The following is an 18,297-nucleotide window of genomic DNA, read 5'->3' as shown; positions in this document are numbered from 1 at the left end:
TGAAATCTAAAATCACCACCAGCATATGACAGCTACATTGTTGCTAAAATGGAAATGGACACATTTTATCCAACAGCAGGCCGCTACCAGCCTTCTTATATCAGCAGGCCGATTTTACTGCTTCGGAAGAAAGTCTAGTCGACTTTTAGCCACACTAGTGAAAGGGAGATAAGCTAAGAAAGATATTGCCGCTTTGAAACGTGAGGGGAAGGTTTTCTGGACTCCCTTAGATATAGCCGACTGTTTGGCAGATTATTTCTCTAACCTTTATAAAAAACTTTTCATACCTTCTGGCAATCACTCATACTTCCCCACCTTACTCAGGACCAGATAGACAAACTGAACGCCCCAATCACCTTGGAAGAAATTCAATGCACTATTAAGTCTTTGTCCCTAGGGAAAGCCACGGGCCCGGATGGACTCCCTACCAAGTTTTATTGCTTACTGCTACCCCAGGTCTCACCAACCCTATTCAACCTATTTAATGACATGTTTACCCGAGAGGGGCAGCCGTCTGGATATTTCACAATGGCCCATATTACCCTGATCCCAAAACCAAGAAAGGACCACACACTCCCTGAAGCATATCGTCCCATATCCTTAATAAACACAGACTATAAAATACTGATGAAAATCCTGGCCAATCGATTCAATTTTTAATGGTTCATCCCGATCAATCGGGCTTTGTCCAGGGTAGATCTTCTGTAGTCAACTTGAGAAGGGTACTTCACTCCCTCAACCACTTCTGGACCAGACCCTCTGTCAAACACAGAAATGGGACACAGGAGGCCTTCCTGCTGTCCCTGGACGCAGAGAAGGCCTTCGATAGAGTCGAGTGGTCCCATCTTTTTAATACTCTTCAGCAATTTCATTTTGAGGGCCCTTTCCTTGATTTTATCCGTAAACTTTACTCCTTCCCCACTGCAAGTATCCTGGTCAATGGCCTTAACTCTCCAAACTTTACTCTTGAAAGGGGTAAGCGCTAGGGCTGCACATTCTCTCCCTTATTATTTGACCTAGCTTTAGAGCCGCTTGCCCTAAAGTTAAAACCAATCTTCCCGAGAATTGCTATTGGGAACACCATCCTCCACATGGCCCTATATGTGGACGATATGCTGCTCTTTGTGAGTAACCCCTCCCGATATGTTCCTAGACTTATTGACACCTTACAAACCTTCGGAGATTTCTCAGGGTACAAAATAAACATGACCAAGTCTGAGATACTGTAGCTCACTGTTAACAACATGGATAGAGGTAGCTACGCCTTAGTCACACAACCTAACACTCTCACCTACCTAGGTATCACCATACACAGAAACCCACACAAGCTATATGAGCTTAATATTGCCAGACAGTGTATACAGTTGCTACTTCAGCTGAAGCCTTGGGCCAAACTCCCTTTGGGTCTTACGGGAAGGATTAACCTACTTAAAATGACAATCTTGCCTAAGATCCTTTACCCACTTTTAATGTTGCCCTTTTTGCTTACTAAAGCTGCCATGACCAATTTAAACAAAGCAATTCAATCCTTCATTTGTGGAGGTAGGAGAACGTGCATAGCGGCTGTGACATTGCAGCAACCATACCTTAATGGGGGTCTAGCGCTCCCCAATCTCAAACTCTACAACTGGGCAGCACTACTCAGGCTAGTGATAGATTGGCAGCTTGACACCACACATTTCCAAGAGCGTCCCTAGAGGCAACAATTGTTTCCCCACATTCTTTGGCTTACCTACCATATATGTCCTTTACGAACTTTCCCGCTGACATTAAGAATAACTTTATGTACAGAGATGCTTTGAGAGCATGGAGACTAGCATTCAAATACCTGGGAAACAGATCCCCCACTCCTAAATACATTCCACTGATGGGAAACATGGATTTCCCTGCGGGGGATGAAACAACCCCCTTTAGAGTCTGGAAGTTATAGGGGTTCAGATCGGTGGGTGATCTGTTGGATCGTTTCTCACACACAGTTAGGTATTATCAGGACCTTAAAAACCAGTACTATCTACCAAATTCGCACTTCTATGCTTACCTTCAGGCCCGACACTATACTAACACACTGATGTCACGCCATAAAGATTTTTGGCAACTCTCTCCTTGGGCCATATCCATGTTGCATACAAATTGGGCAATTTTTCCATATCACCCATCTACTGCCTTTTAATCACGCATGCTTCCAAAAATGTCATAGGAAATATGCTGACTAAGCTACAGAGAGAAAATTTGGGGGACATATCCCTTAGAGACATACTTAACAGCCTAGAAAGAACAAAGACAGCTAACCTAGCGGTACATATCAGGAAAATGCAGATTAGGATGCTAAGCAGGGACTACATTACCCCCGCGTGCAGATTTCACTGGAACCAAGACCTGCCAAACAAATGTATTATATGTTCACTACCAGAGCCTACACTCAAACACTATTTCTTTGGGTGTCCATATGTAAATCAATTCTGGAGACGCTTACAATATTGGGTTAGGAAAACTTTTTAAGATTGACCTCCTTTTTGACTCTAAATCAATTTTCCTACTCTTATGGGAAGTGCAACACAAGCCACTATATTCCATGCTTACTCTTAGTACCCTACTGGCCCGACAATGTATTTTGGCACAGTGGACTTCCAAAAACCCACCCACATTGACCCAGTTTAAACATAGGATGCTTAGGCAATTGTTTATAGAACAACTTGATGCTACTTTAGACACCAAATGCAGGCTGAGACACTTTTTACACAAATGGCAGAGCCTCCCCCTTAGCCAACAAAAACAGGTGTTGCAACCTTTCTTGCATCATGAGATATTTGTTGAGGCGACGCTCAGAGGCGAATGGAGTAATATACTTTAATTTACCTCATGTACCTCCGGAGAGGAGAGATGGGCCAGTGACATGGTATGGGCCTAGCTGGGAATACTTCTATCTGACCTTGTTTTGTTATTGTTAGTGTAAATGTTTGATAGCTGAAAATAATAGGATAAAAATGGAAAATGATATGAGGAAATACATGGACTAGTAGACAATACCTGCCTTTACTTTTCTCACTAGTCATGAACCTGCATATTTAATATTGAAGTTATTAAGAGACTGTATGGCTGACTGATGTATTAAAATGTGTTTCATATGTATTTTATGTCATATCTCCTCTTGTTAAATTGGAGAACAAAAGTCTCTGTACATCTGTATATTTCCATGTGTTTCTTCTACTTAAAGGGCCATAATACCCAAATGTTTAAACACTTGAAAGTGATGCAGCATAGCTGTAAAAAGCTGACTAGAAAATATCACCTGAACATCTCTATGTAAAAAAGAAAGATATTTTACCTCAAAAGTTCCTCAGTAGCCACCTCCCATTGTAAAGGATTTCTAAGCAGCATTTTAGTGTGTCTGTCCTGGGACATCTGAAGGGATGAGCATCGTGCACTCTCATATTATTTCACCAATCAGGTAAAGGAAGCTTACTATGAAATCTCATGAGAGTTAAGTCAAATCTCATGAGATCACAGTAAGAGTTCATTACCTCAGCACTGCTGATGCTGATTGGCTGCTGTTCATTTCTTCATTTTTTAATTTTTTTTACCTGCAGCTGGGAGCAGCTGAGTATAACTTTTTATACAGCACTTACTCTGGTGAGCTGAGGAGATTGTGAGGTAAAATATCTTCCTTTTTTACATAGAGATGCTCAGGTGATATTTTCCTGTCAGCTTTTTATAGTTATACTGCATCAGTTTCAAGTGATTTAGCATATGAGTATTATGTCCCTTTAATAAAGAGAATTTAAAAAAAAAAACTAATATGAATGTTTCAAAGCTACAGGTGAAAAGTTCACTACAATACCTACCTTAATGTGCTCTCCAGACCATGAAGAGCGTGTTAAGGTAAGTATTAAGTGCTTAAAAAATAAAATAAAGGATACAAATAAATACTGACGATTTTCTTCGGTAGTTTTTAAATTTTCTTTATTTTCGTTGGTGCATTCATTTGGATTTTTGTTTTGTTAAAACAAAACGTAAATTAAATGTTTGTGATGAATGTGCATTTGTCCAGAAAACTAATGCACATCTCTATTTATCATATTCTTTTTCTTTTTTATGTCCTTTTGATCTATAAATGGTTTAAGCCTCCATAAGGGAGTGATTCAGAGACTTTCGAGATCATCCTCAAACAATATATACTTTATTCAGCACACAAAGTAATTCACACTTGAGCTGTGCAAAAATAAAAACAATTAAAGTGAAGATAAACTTTGCTGAATAAAAGCCCGTTTTTTAAAAATACTATCAAAAACAGGGGCACTTTCATTCATCAAAGTTTACAAAGCAGCCATTTTGTTTACAAATTTACCTCTCTTCACAACCGGAGCAGCTTCTCCTGCCCAGAGATCCTCTCTTCACACGTCAGCAATGACTAATCCGGCTTACTCCAATCACGGCATGGCCTCAGACAATGTTTGCTATGGGGGGGAAAGCCGTGATTGGAGGAAGCTGGATTTGTCATAACTGACGTGTAAAGAGAGGATCCCAGGGCAGGGGGAAGCTGCTCCGGCTGTGAAGAGAAGAAAGGTAAGTTTTTAAACAAAACGGCTGCTTTGTAAACTTTGAGGAATGAAAGTGCCCCTGTTTTTAATAGTATTTTTAAAAACCGGGCTTTCAGTCATCAAAGTTTACCTTCACTTTAACTTTAATATGCTTTAATAAAAATACAATAATATTGCATGGCATAGCATCCAAATGTATGACGTTTTACACATTTCGTGCCCCCTATTGGAGATTATTAATAGACTGTTAGTGCATTGTAACTACTCCTATTTAAAGTAAAACCAAAATTAACTTTTTCAGGGACCTTAAAGCAACTGCTACTAGGGGGCGCAAAATGTCTCAAATGTCATACAACTTATTGTTTTTATTTTTGCTCACCTCAAGTGCAAATTACTTTGTGTGCTGAGTGCTGGGTTTAGTGGAAAGATCCATCACTGTAATATGCACCCTCAGTTTGGAGTTACAGACACTTCCGTGATTGCGGAGCTGGTCGTAGCCTGAAGCCACAGTGTGTGAAACCTGAATATATAATTTATTCTTTCACATATGCATGGTGTACACTAATTCTATGTTTTGCTCAAAATAATATAAGTAAATACTCCCTAATCTGTTTTAAACTGTATCATGCATAAGTATCAAGACCCTTGAAGAAAAGGTAGATAACTGCATACGTTGCACTTTAGTGGCTTATAAAAGCCTATAATATAGCTATTATGGTACCTATTATTTAGGAAAAGCAATGACTGCAATCATGTGGACATTTAAACTAGCTAAAGAGAAACTTAAAAATAGAAGATTAACCCCACTTAAAGATTCAGTTGATTTTCTTATCACAGATGATGAAAAAGCAGTTTTTTTCTTGTGAGATTGTTATAGCTTTATCAGACTTGCACAGAAACATAATGAATTCCTACAATTGTTGGACTGGGTTTGTCTGAAACATATAATGAGCTCTAAAACTAGCCCTATACTCCAATTCCTTATGCTAACCTTATGTTAGATTAGACTTATTGGCCATCATATTCTTGCACCACAATAACTTCTAAAATACAGTATCATATGAGATGCAGAGGGCACAGGATACACAAAGGGGCTCAGTAATAAAACTGCACTATATTGTTTCATCTTTTTCTTCTGTGGTGTTTAAGAACTGAAAAAGTAAAACCATTGCATTTCAATTGGAAATGGGGCATTGAGAACAAATTGTTATATATCCTTTGTAAATTGATACAAGGTTTTGTATACAAATTTTTATTAAAGGGATACTCAGTTTTTCTATCATATATAGGAAAGAGCATTAGTTAAACATATTAAAGGGACATAAAACTCAAACATTTTCTTTCATGATTCTGATAGAGCATACAATTTTAAACAGCTTTCCAAAGTACTTTTATTATCAATTTTTCTTTGTTTTCTTGTTATCCTTTATTGAAAAGGAGGAAGGTAAGCTCAGGAGTGTGCACGTGTCTGCAGCACTATATGGTAGCAGTTTTGGAACAATGTTATACATTACCAAGAACACTAGATGGCAGCACTATTTCCTGTCATGTAGTGCAGCAGACATGTCCATGCTACCTATCTGGATATCTGTTTAACAAAGGATAACATGAGAATGATGAAAATTTGATAATAGTAAAAGTAAATTGAAAACTGTTTGTTTTTTTTAAATTGTTTTCTCGATCTGAATCATGAAAGAAAACATTTGGGTTTCATGTCCCTTTCCAAAAAAAAGTTTTATGAAAAAAGCTAACAAGAAGTGCTCACTGGCTGGTAACTCATGAAGCGATACGTTGCTTTATTTACCACAAGAACATACATTGTTATAAAAAACAAAACAAACCTAATATACATTTTAAAACATTCTGTTTAAGATGGAACATAGAAACTAGGCAGGTGTAGTTGGGCCTGCAACTTGCACATTGCCTTTAAAGTGAATGTAAATTTTGATGCTAAAGTGCCCGGTTTTTAAAAATTTGATTAAAAACAGGGGCACTTTAATTCATCAAAATTTACATTTCACTCCTGTTGTGAAAAAAAAAACTTACCTTTGAATCTTGACAGCCGCTCCAGCTTCCTCCGCCCGTCCCAAGTCTCTTCCTGGGTCTAAAATGAGGCATCCGGCTTCCTCCAATCAAGGCGTTGAATCAGACACTGATTCCCCCCGAGGGGGGGGGGGGGGGAAAGCCCTGATAGGCTTCCCCCCCCATGACTGTCAGAAATGGCTTGCGACGACCTGGGGAAGCTGGAGCTGCTGTCAAGATTAAAAGGTAAGTTTTTTTTTTCACAACAGGAGTGAAATGTAAATTTTGATGAATTAAAGTGCCCCTGTTTTTAATCAAATTTTTAAAAACCGGGCACTTTAGCATCAAAATTTACATTCACTTTAACTATTGTTTTCAGATATTTTGTAGGGGGAAAACATGTTGGACAGGAATGTTGTCCCATGTGTCCACCTAAATGTTCTTTTGTATTGCAGATATTGTCACATCTGGTGTATTGCAAAAAGTGACAGTAATTTTGAGAGATCTCTTGGGTTGGCCCTGGTGTTGCTGAAAGAAATTAACATGGATAACATTTGGAAAGGCCCAGTAAAACAATTATAACCCCTGACAAACATTTTTTTCACTTTTTCCCCCATATATATTATTCTGATTAGACTGATCTCCACCAACCCCCCCCCCCCCAAAAAAAAAATAAAAAAAAAATGATTTTCTTCTTTTAGATGTTTTATTTAATATGGATGTTGTTCAGTCATTCTGATAATAATTTCTCATCTGAAAGGAAATTAAAATTAAGTTAAATTTTGCCACATACAAATTGCATATATAAGTTATACTCTGTATGGAGTGATAAATTCTGTATGTTTTTTTTTATAGAGTTATAATTGTATCTATAGATTATATAGGCTCATATAAAAGGGACATGATACCCATGATTCAGATAGAGAAACTTTCCAATTTACTTCTATTATATCAAATTTGCTTTCTTCTCTATGTATCCTTTGTTGAAAATGCACTGCTGGGAGCTAGCTGAACTAACTTGGGTGAACCAATAATAAGAGGCATACATCTACACCCACCAATCAGCAGCAAGCTCCTCATAGTGCAGTGCTGCTCTTGAGCATACCTGGGTATGCGTTTCAACAAATGGTACCAACAGAATTAAACAAATTAGATAATAGAAGTAACCTAGAAAGTTATTTAAAATTGTATGCTCTGTATGAGTCATGAAATAAAAATGTCCTTTTAAAATAAAGTGTCTCCAAAGACATTTGTTTTAGCTATGTTTACCATAAACGTTATTGTACCAATTAACATGAACTTACATTAACACACTCTAAATTCAGTTTTCTTCTTCTTATATATTTTACAAAAGATGCAAAAAAACAATCAAATATAGACAAATACAGAAATTATTGTTTATTTTACTCATCTTAATTGTAATACTAACTGTTACTATTTGAAATAACTTGTGTATTGCAAGAAATACAAGTGAATTTGTTTGTTTTATACTGTACATATCTATTTAAAGCAACACTAAACTCAGCATTTAATCTATCAACCGTAAATGGAGAGGAAAAATATTAGTGCTATTGTGTGTAAACATCGCTCGAGCGCAATCTATTTGCTATATTTGCAATGCATTTGCTTCAATTTTTGAGCTCATATAACAAGTCCAATTTTTTTTTATCTCTCGAGCGATAGTCTAACATCTACATCTGTATGTTGGATAGCTGGGGGTGCACTAAATTCTCAGATAATAGACTTCTATGGGGGCGTGCAGTACAAATTATGTCAGATATCACTCAAGACGATGGCTCATAAGTAGTGAAGTTCTCCATGTATTTCTGTGCTATTCTTATATGTCTTAAAAAGAACAACATTTTACAGGGGTGTTATGGATTGTGCTTAAGAGCAACAACCTGGGCTACATTTAGCCACCAATCAGCAAGCGCTACCCAGGTGCTAAACCAAGAATGGGCCGGCCCCTAAGCTTACTACACTCCTGCTTACATTCCTGAGATAATAGGAGAACGAAGAAAAATTGATAATAGGAGTAAATAAGAAAGTTGCTTAAAATGGCATGCTTTATCTAAATCATGAAAGATTTTTTTTTTGTTTCATATCCCTTTAAGGCACCTCTTGTAATATGATTGCAATGAGCCTGTTAATATGGGAGCTTTCCATTAAAAGTATAGGGCACAGTAATAATGGCTTTACCGATTTATTACATGAGTAAAATATGAAATTAAGATGTTTCAGTTATATAAACTTACCAGGTACACACACAGGAAGCTTTGGTGACCAATGCAATTTCCAAGAAAATTTACAGATGCTTCTGTCACTTCCATGCATAGCAAAACCAGGATCACACTGTACTTTGACAGTATCCTTCCAGGTGAAGGAGTGACCGACTATTTCAGGAATATACTCCTTTCGATTTTTAAGAACTATTCTTCCATTTTCAATATCTGGATAAGGACAGTCCTTCACTAGTTAAAAAAAAAAAAACATGAAAAGGTCAAACTAATATACTGTACACCAAATATTTGTGTCAAACATGAATACAAAAAAAAATAAAAAGAGAGAACATTTGAGTTTATCAAACGATTTTGCTGTCCCGAAAACCCACACTAAACAATTTTTTTCTTGTTTTTGCCTCACTGTGGGAGGTCAAGGAAAATTTTTACACCACCGCAATACAAGGGTTCATTGATTTGTTATATAATTAAAAAACATTTGGGGCATGATTACATATGAGGCGACGTCGGTTTTTACACGGTTTTGGTATCACATATAAATGCAGCACGTATATTTCACCCGTCTTCTGCAATTTTTACTCCCATAAGCTAGCATAGGACCACATTGCAAATAGGTATCACATATTCAGCGCAAGGACTTACGCGGCAAAATGGAGAAATTTTACTCCATTTTCACCTCGCCATACATAGGCAGGTGCAGCAATCCTTGTGCTAAAAATGCGAGCACCGTGACTCCCGTAACTGCCTGAAAATGACTAACAACTAACGCATGTGCAATATCTATCTACCTCCTGAAAATAACTAACACCTAATGCATGCACAATATATATCTACCTGTCAACCGCAATCCCCCACCGTAATAACTAATAAAGTATATTAACCCCTAATCCGCCATTAACCCACATCGCAATAAACCTTATAAAGTATATTAACCCCTAATCCACCATTAACCCACATCACAACAAACCTGATAAAAGTATTAACCCCTAATCTGCCAAACCCACAAAATGCAATAATCCTGATAAATCTATTAACCCCTAATCCACAAAACCCACACAACTCAAATAACAAATTAAATTACTAAATCCCCTAACCTAACACCCCCTAGTTATAATTAAAATAAAAAAGCTAAATTTACTTAAAAATAAAAAAATCTATATTTAAATTAATCTAAGATATACAAGCCATTTATACTAGCCCGTATGCATTCCTCAGAATTGCAGGTTATCAATCCAAGAGAATAAACATCCACAACGGCACCAGGCAGGGGTGCCCATTATCGCCCTTGTTATTTGCCATATGCATTGAGCCTCTAGTCGTTAGCATTAGAAAATATGAAGACATTGCTGGCATAATGGTAGGTAAAACTGTACACAAATTGTCTTTATTCGCAGATGACATTATATTAACAATCAGCAAACCCCTACTGTCGCTACCAATTTTATATGACCTTCTACTAAATTTTGGAACCTTATCTGGTTATAAGGTAAACAAAGACAAATGCGAGGCGATTGAGATGCATCTCCCTAATCATACAAAAAAACTGTTAGAAATAAACTTTAACTTCAAATGGGCCACTCAAGCAATCAAATATCTTGGAGTCTTAATTCCATATAATTTAAGAGATTTGTATAAACTTAACTATTCCCCCCTTTATAAATATCTTATTAAAGAAATGAAAACTTTGGGCACATACAAGATATCATTCTATGGGAAAATGATGGTTAGCAAGATCGTAATACTCCCAAAACTTTTATATCTGTTTAGATCACTTCCTATTAATATTCACTCAAGAGATATCAAAGAATTTCAAAAACATGTCCTGAAATTTATTTGGTCTAATAAAAAGGCTAGGATCAATAGGAATACCCTCTTAAAACACAAAGGGCAAGGAGATTTGGGAGTACCTGATCTTCAGATTTTTTTTTTTTTTTTTTTTTTTTTTTTTATAATTTTTTTATTGAGGTATGTTGAAAAATTACAAAGTACCATTCGCAGATGGTAAATAGCAGACATCATGCGATATACATATTAATCGTCACAACATGGAGACAGGTAATCACTCACTTATATAAGTATATAATAACCTTAGATTTTCATAGAGAAAGTCCCCCTGTAATACAGCATAAAGTCACAAACAGTGATTTCCCTCTATGAAGAATTGAGGCCTCTCTTGGACCCCCTGAAAAGAAGAGTGTTAGACATTACAGGGAATTTTGAGGGGAATTAACAAAGAAAAGAACAAAGTGGGCCACTTTTGGACCCCAAATGCAAGCAGCCGGTATATAAAAGAGTATATTTTAAATGCATTTGATGCGGATGTGGATCATATAGAGATGTGAATGCTTAATAAGAAAAAGGAGTCAATACTTTAAACTCTTACAGGAACTCTATAAACATAAAAAACTTTTAGTTCAAGTAATAACACTGACAGTAGGAGACAAACAGGCCCAGAGTAAGTTTGTGCTGTTAGGTAGAGGGGGGGGCACACCCCTACATCTAGTTGGAAGACCGCATACATTATTACATGGCTAGGTATATATGTATAAAGGGTTGTAATAAGTTCCAGACCTCAGAGATTATTGTACTAGGGTGATGAGCATACTATCCTAGGGTCACCAGCTAACACTCAATTAAGGGGCAATTGTGCCGAGTTTTACCTCCTGGTACATATAACTATGAAGACAATTCCGAGAACACTAGTACCTATAGACTGGGATATTTAGCTCCATATTGTCTAGCTGTACTATATATTGGGCAGCAAGGTGAACCACAGTGCAGGAGTTAAATAAGTGGGTTATGCAGGTATTTTAACTAAGCTTCTAGAGCTGAAGTATATATAAATCTCACTGCTATTGGAAGCAACATGCAGGGAAGTACTAATAGTGCTATTGTCAACCACAACCAGTATTGCCCTTAGTGAATAAAACTGGGAAAGCATTGACACTTTTGTAAGTAGATAGGTAGAGCTTTACTCCCCTCTAGTGGAGAGGCTTGGTATCCGTGGTCAGATTTATACCTTTAAGTTGCATCCTCCTAATAGAAATATATTATGCAGGTAATTTAGTAATAACATACATAGGTGTTAAAATGTATATTCTAACCAGATGTCCCCTAGGTCTGTAACTTAAACATGTAGAAATCACAGTATGTAGGTATGTCTATGTAGAAGGCTAGAATAAGACCTAATATGGTTATACAACTATCTGACTCAGTCTGAGATATCTGGCATCTGCCTCAAAGTCTACCTTAACAAACTAAGATGTGAAATTGATAATACCCTGTACAGGCTAAGCACTCATGTCTACAGCATTAAATATCAGGGCCAGTGCTGGGACGCACATCGTGGGGGTGATTGTACAGTACATAACTATATACAGTGATTAAGCTAGATATGGCAGCCATGTATTTGAAGTTTAACAGGACATATATAGTTCCAGTTACTATGTAGAAAACCCTAATGCATGAAATCGGGGCACATCAGTTCAAGGGCTGCAACTCACAACTATTATAAGATATACCCCGCTTAGAAGCACAAGCAATCCCCACAGTCTCCATGTAACAAGGTGAGCTTGACCACAGTTCTGTAGGAGCGGCATGGTTGATCAGTTTTAGTCAGCTCAGTGACAGAGAGTCTCTGCATGTCCCTCATATATCTATTCTATTTGAAGTCTAGCCAGCTCACGCCAGCTTTACAACAAGGCAAACTGCCGCCCGGCAGCGCAACAAATATGGCGTCATAGACTTCACTCACCCCCTCCACACCGGTTAACCCAAAGGTTAGTTTTGCTGGCAATCCGGGTCTGATTTATGCATGATCCATGGTCCCCCTAGAAATGGCCGCACCGGAGATACTCAAAAAAGGTAAGCTGCGACCCAGAGGGAAGCCGCCGGCACATACCGCTAGGATCCCAGCAGGAGAACAGTGGGGTCCTCAGTAGATCAGGCCACCCTGCGGCTTGGAAAAAGAGGCCATCTAGCGCAGTCAACTTTGGGGACACGGCACTCTGCGTCCAGGTCGGCGATGGAGCCACGGCCTGCCGGGTATTCTTTAGGATGTGGGACTCTGATGACTTCACATCAGAGCTCGTCTCCATCAGCAAGTGCGCTGAGTCTGCTGTCTCCCACTCCAGATCGCACGGGCTTGCAGTGAGACCCTGTGGCACATCGGCAGTATGGGCCCTGTACATTTGAGCGTGCGGTTGCAAAGGAGGAACGTCCATGTCCCTCGGCTGACAGCAATCTGCAGGCTCCGTGAGTAAAGTAGTATGGTGAGTTTCATCAGTGAAAAGCAGCCTGCTGAGATCCTTCAGCAGCAGCTCATAGGATTGTTTGATCGCGGTCTCCACTGCGCGCTCCCATGGGCCCACTGCTTCCAAGTCATCCATAATAGAATCTTTTCTCTCATTTTCTTTATTTTTTAACTCCTCAGACAGTGGAAGTATTCTGCTGTAGTAGTAAGTAGTACTACTCGTAACCCCAGTCTCCTAGGGGGGGGAATATGCGGCAGCCCCGGTTCCACAGACCGACAAACACTGTGTGAGTGCAGCAGCCTGTAGAGCATAGGCAGAGATTAATCCCGAAAGATCCTCCCAGTGTTGACAGAATCTTCAATCTAAAAGTAGTTAGCTGGGTTTTAGCTATGAAGTAAGCTCAGTTTTAGAGAAAAGCAAGATAATTATCGTGTAAAACTCCAAAGAAGAGCCAGGAGCTCCCTCAAGACACGTCTTGCCGCTACAGCTGTAGGCTCCGCCCCCCTTCAGATTTATTTTAATGCAGCTAGACTAGCACAAGCAGCACAATTATATAACTCTAAAAGCGATTTAGCATGGGTCCAATTACAAAGTGAAATGTTAAACCTCAATCCAATCTATCGGATGTTCTGGACACATAAAAAAGACAGACTGGGTTCCTGGACAAAATACGTATCGCTGGCACATACCTTGGGCTTATGGGATAACCTCCCAAAAAAATATATAATCTGATTCCTAAGGGATCACCCCTGACATCTTTGTTTGTATTCTTGGATAGCTATAGAAATCAGACTAGCGAAATCTGGGCCAATAAAAGCTTATATAGAATAGCTGACACACTGCGAGGTACAGACGTCCTCTCATTTGAACAATACAATGACCTCACACCCTCCACACCACACTCCTGGTTTCACTACTTTCAGCTAAAGTCCAGAATAGACGAAGTCCATAGACCTGGGAATCCATACATTCCCACACTATTTGAAAAATTATGTAGTTCCGTAACTAGAGTTAGAGGCTCAATTATTAGTCTATATAAGTTCCTAGGTTCAGGGCATTTACCAGAGACTTCTTCCCATTTTTTAAACTTCATTAAAAAATGGGAAGAAGAAGCCAACCTCTCTAAAGATATTAAGGAATGGGCAGACATAATTCAAAAAGGCTTGGCTTGCTCCATCAGTGCAAACTTGAAAGAAAACTATATAAAGGTTATATATAGATGGTAGATCCACCCGGGCAGATTCAAACACCGTCACGCAGACACAAACATCACCTGTCCACCCCGCACTTTTCGGGCACTCCCACATGTGGATGTAGGTACATCCACATGTGGTGGGAGTGCCCGAAAAGTGCGATGGTGTGGGTAGCCACTTCTGAGCTACTGAGTGAAATATTTAATAAGCAGATTGTACTAAACATGGTACTCCTACACTTTCCCATTATGGGCCTTTTGAGACACTCCTTAAAACTAGTAGGTATCACATGTACTGCTGTAAGAACAATTATAGCAAAATATTGGAAGACTTCGATCCCTCACTATAATGTTTTACTCAACAAAATTAAATTCTACCATCAAATGGCCAGCATTGCATCCTCTTTATTAGACAACAGAAATGAGTTCTTAAAGGTTTGGGAGGAATGGATAGTTTGGGAGGGTACTGTTAGAATGCAGACGAGAAGGAGTGTTGGAAACCAGGACTGTTAGGGAATAGATAAAATTATAGACAGGCCTCGCGAGTGTTCACCACAGACCCTTCTTCTTCTTCTCTCTCTTCTTTTCTTCTCTCCTTACTCTCTGACCTCTTCTCTTATCCCCCCCCCCCCCACTATTTCTACTGTTATTGTTACCTTGAAAATTCCTGAAGTTTGCCACTGTCTCAAATTATTGGACCACACCTGATAATCTTCATAGAATTGATCTGACGATAGTGTGCATTTTTTTTACATACTGCTATATTTGCTATGTCCACTGTCTTCAGTAAATTGTAAACGTATTTTACACCTTGTTAAGGTCCATTTGTTATTGCTACATTATCTGTTTTACTGGGAAAAACTTCAATAAAAAATATTTCAATATAAATTAATCTAAAAATAAAAAAGTCTAACATTACATAAAATAATAAACCAAATGATCAAAAATAAAAAAAATAAACCTAATCCCTATGAAAATAAAAAAAAAAGCCTCCCCAAAGTAAAAACACCCCCTAATCTAATGCTAAACTACCAATAGCCCTTAAAAGGTCCTTTTGTATCGCATTGCCCTAAGTTAAACAGCTTTTATCTTAAAAAATACTAAGTCCCCCCTCTAACAGTAAAACCCCCCACCTGTTTGTCATTGGCTCACCTAATGTTTTCACCTAGCTCCATAGAGAACATTGCTCTCCTCCAACAAAGGATATCAAGAGAAAGAAGTAAATCTGATATAAGAAAATTGTATGCTCTATCTGAATCATGAAATAAATTAGGGTTATGTCTATTTCTCATATTTATTTTATGACATTTTTGCTGTGAAGAAGAGGCCTGTTATTTCTGCAGACACAAATTTACAGTTTTAAGAACTACAAAACTTATCATATGTAATAATATCTTCTAGACAGAGAAAATGCCAAAAATAATCTGACAGAAACCTCTAAGAGAGCATGGTGTTGTGAATAAATTAATGGAATTAATTTACCAAAAATTAAATATTACATTCATGAATAAACAGCCTCATGCTACATAATTAAAAACTAATAATTATGGGGGGCGGAGCTCACTGGCAGACAGAGCAGACGTGTTTTCATGGAGCTCCTCTGCTCTAACTAGCTAAACATGGGCAAATATACAATTCACAGACAGCTTACACCTTTAACCCCCCCAGAGACTGAGAGTAATCAAGTTTGCTGACTATGCAAAGAACAAACCTATAATCTGTCGACCTTTGGAGCTATCTTAGAGGCATTACAGTTTGAGGCCTAAATTATCTAACGAAGCGGTGTGGATATGACTCCCCCTAACATTTTATGAAGAATCCTGTCCTTAATACCCACTAAATGGAGCTGGAAGCTGCGCTGCACAGGTTCGAGGACCATGTATGTGAGAGCCTGAAAGATCATTTTTCAGAAATTAACTTATTACTTACGCAACTCCTTGATCAGTTCCCCACTACATACGACAGGCAAGATGGCGGCGACAAATCAGGAGCCACTACGGCTACTGGTATGCACTTCCTACATATCCTTGAACTCACTGTCCCTCTGAAAGCAGATGCTGTTCCAACAGAAGTATACAGGCATCCTTACGATTCGAGCAGTGAGAAGCTACAGCATAGCCTGAGAGTGCTGGGTTCGGGATTTACTAGACCGAATCCTAGGTCAGTTGAGGACATGGAACTGCGAGCCTACCTGGAAGATCCCGTGAGAGTGATACCACATAAGCTGACTTACGGAGCTGACTTGGATTTTTCGCCTCCCAGCTGGGTAGATATATGCAACCCATTAGCCTTATACCGCGGAGACGCTGTGCGGAGCCTTTTTGCCCGGTCACATGGTCCCCTTGTTCCAGGGCAGCTGTTAGGGTCTGGAGCAATTTTGGCCACAGGCGTTGGCTAAAGAACAGCTATTGTAGATCTTCACGGCAGCTTTGATTGTCTTGTGGGGTTCATGAGAGGAGATTCCTTTGCTTATGCCACAAGCCATTTTATGACACCCTGCACACTGAATACAACATATGTATACATACACTAACTGACCTATATTAAAGCACAGGTCCTTATCGCCAAGGCAGATAACAGCAGACATGGTTCCAACAGATGGTTAATGGCTTTAGGAGATATTTATGATGACTTTCATGTCGGATGCAGCTATCTCCCCAGTCAGTTTGGGACTTCTATTTTAATCTCGGCTTTTTCTCTGCTAGTTACTTTCCCCTACTAGAATCTCTGTTACATATTCTGCCTAAATACAGCAGGTTATATATCCCACATCTGCATATTGTAATGTTCAAGGGTCCTGTTTATTATATGTTTGGTTAGCCTTGCAATCTCCCTGCACCCAGTTATAGCAACTACTCATATGCTTCACCTAAGATATTAGCTCTCACATGTTTGTTTATTTATATAATATCCATACAGCTTCCGATGTAAATGTTTATTTCATAGCTTTAGGTCTACTGGAAATTAATATAGCAAAAGGTTGGTCAGAATAGCAGTGAGTAACAATTAAAGTAAGATGTTGAGACAATGGTGAGGATAGAGGTTACTATATATAACAGATCTTGATTTCTCTCAGCCCAACTCTCGCCAAATGTTTCATTTCTGACTGTAATGTTAGATGACTCTACTGATGTTAGAAATTGGATGGTCAGCTCTGTCCAGGGCCGCCATCAGGGGGTGACAGGGGTGACTCCTGTCAGGGGCCCAATGGGCTAGGGGGGCCCGATGAGGCAAGAACTAAAAAAAAAAAAAAAATTTTTTTTTTTTTTTAATTTTGGCAGCCACCAGTGGGTACTACAGCAGAGTACTAATTGAGCATGGGAAATGTTATTACAAGGAGTAAAGTATTAGCATTTGAGAGGATTTCTGAGTGTGCACTAAACCGCTATGCACAGTGTGAGACAGACTTGGCACTTTGTTTGTAGAGTGTGTGCCTGAGTCAGAACGGCTGATCACTTTCATTTGCAGAGGAGGAAGGAATTACTTAGCAAATGTTTTTTATTTCTTTGTGCAATTTAAGATTGTAACTTTAGTGTGGTAGTAGTTGTATGGTGGGGCCAGGGGTCCATAAAAACACATTTTTTTTTAGCAGCAGTGTATTTATGATTATTTGACAATGCTGTAGAAATTCTATATTTAAAACCATGCAGAAATGTTTCCTCCTCAATACACAAATGATATATATTACATTCCAGTTTACTGCCCCTTTATGCAAGGACTTTCCAGATACAAGGAGGCATTTTATCTAAGATTTTTACATCTGCATAACATGTTATACTCTCAGACTTAGATTGCTCAGTGTTGGAAATGAGACAGGTTAACTTAAAACTGTTCAGTTTACTCTACAGCTGACTTAATTTTGAAATGCATACCAACAAGCTTAAAACCTGCATTTAACCAGATCTAATGGTATGAGTACCACAGCTTATGGTTCCACCAAGACCATATAGAGTACAGCATTTTCAAAATCCACAAGTACAGCTGACATATGGGAACATTTGTACGCTATATTTGAAGTGGTGCTCTTGGTTGGGGAAAATGGGGAAAATATG

The 18,297-nt window shown here is 38.6% G+C and overlaps 1 protein-coding gene across 3 annotated transcripts in view; it reads right to left on the bottom strand.

The window, feature by feature from the left end:
* The window catches only part of LOC128653410 (complement receptor type 2), a 102,172-nt gene that overhangs the window by 24,280 nt on the left and 59,595 nt on the right, over window positions 1-18,297 (bottom strand). For 2 of the 3 annotated variants that reach the window (XM_053706674.1, XM_053706673.1), the window contains exons 6-7: window positions 8,816-9,031; window positions 6,891-7,313 (exon numbers count right to left, since the gene is read on the bottom strand). In XM_053706674.1, the coding sequence (XP_053562649.1) occupies window positions 7,291-7,313; window positions 8,816-9,031 (239 nt within the window). In that variant the 3' untranslated portion in view covers window positions 6,891-7,290. Of the gene's footprint in view, window positions 1-6,890; window positions 7,314-8,815; window positions 9,032-18,297 lie in introns of those variants that run through there. The other variant, XM_053706675.1, reaches the window with a different exon arrangement.

Source organism: Bombina bombina, chromosome 3, assembly GCF_027579735.1.
Source record: "Bombina bombina isolate aBomBom1 chromosome 3, aBomBom1.pri, whole genome shotgun sequence".
NCBI lineage: Eukaryota > Metazoa > Chordata > Amphibia > Anura > Bombinatoridae > Bombina > Bombina bombina.
Note: the sequence above shows the minus strand (reverse complement) of the source record. Positions and strands in the feature narration are given on the sequence as shown.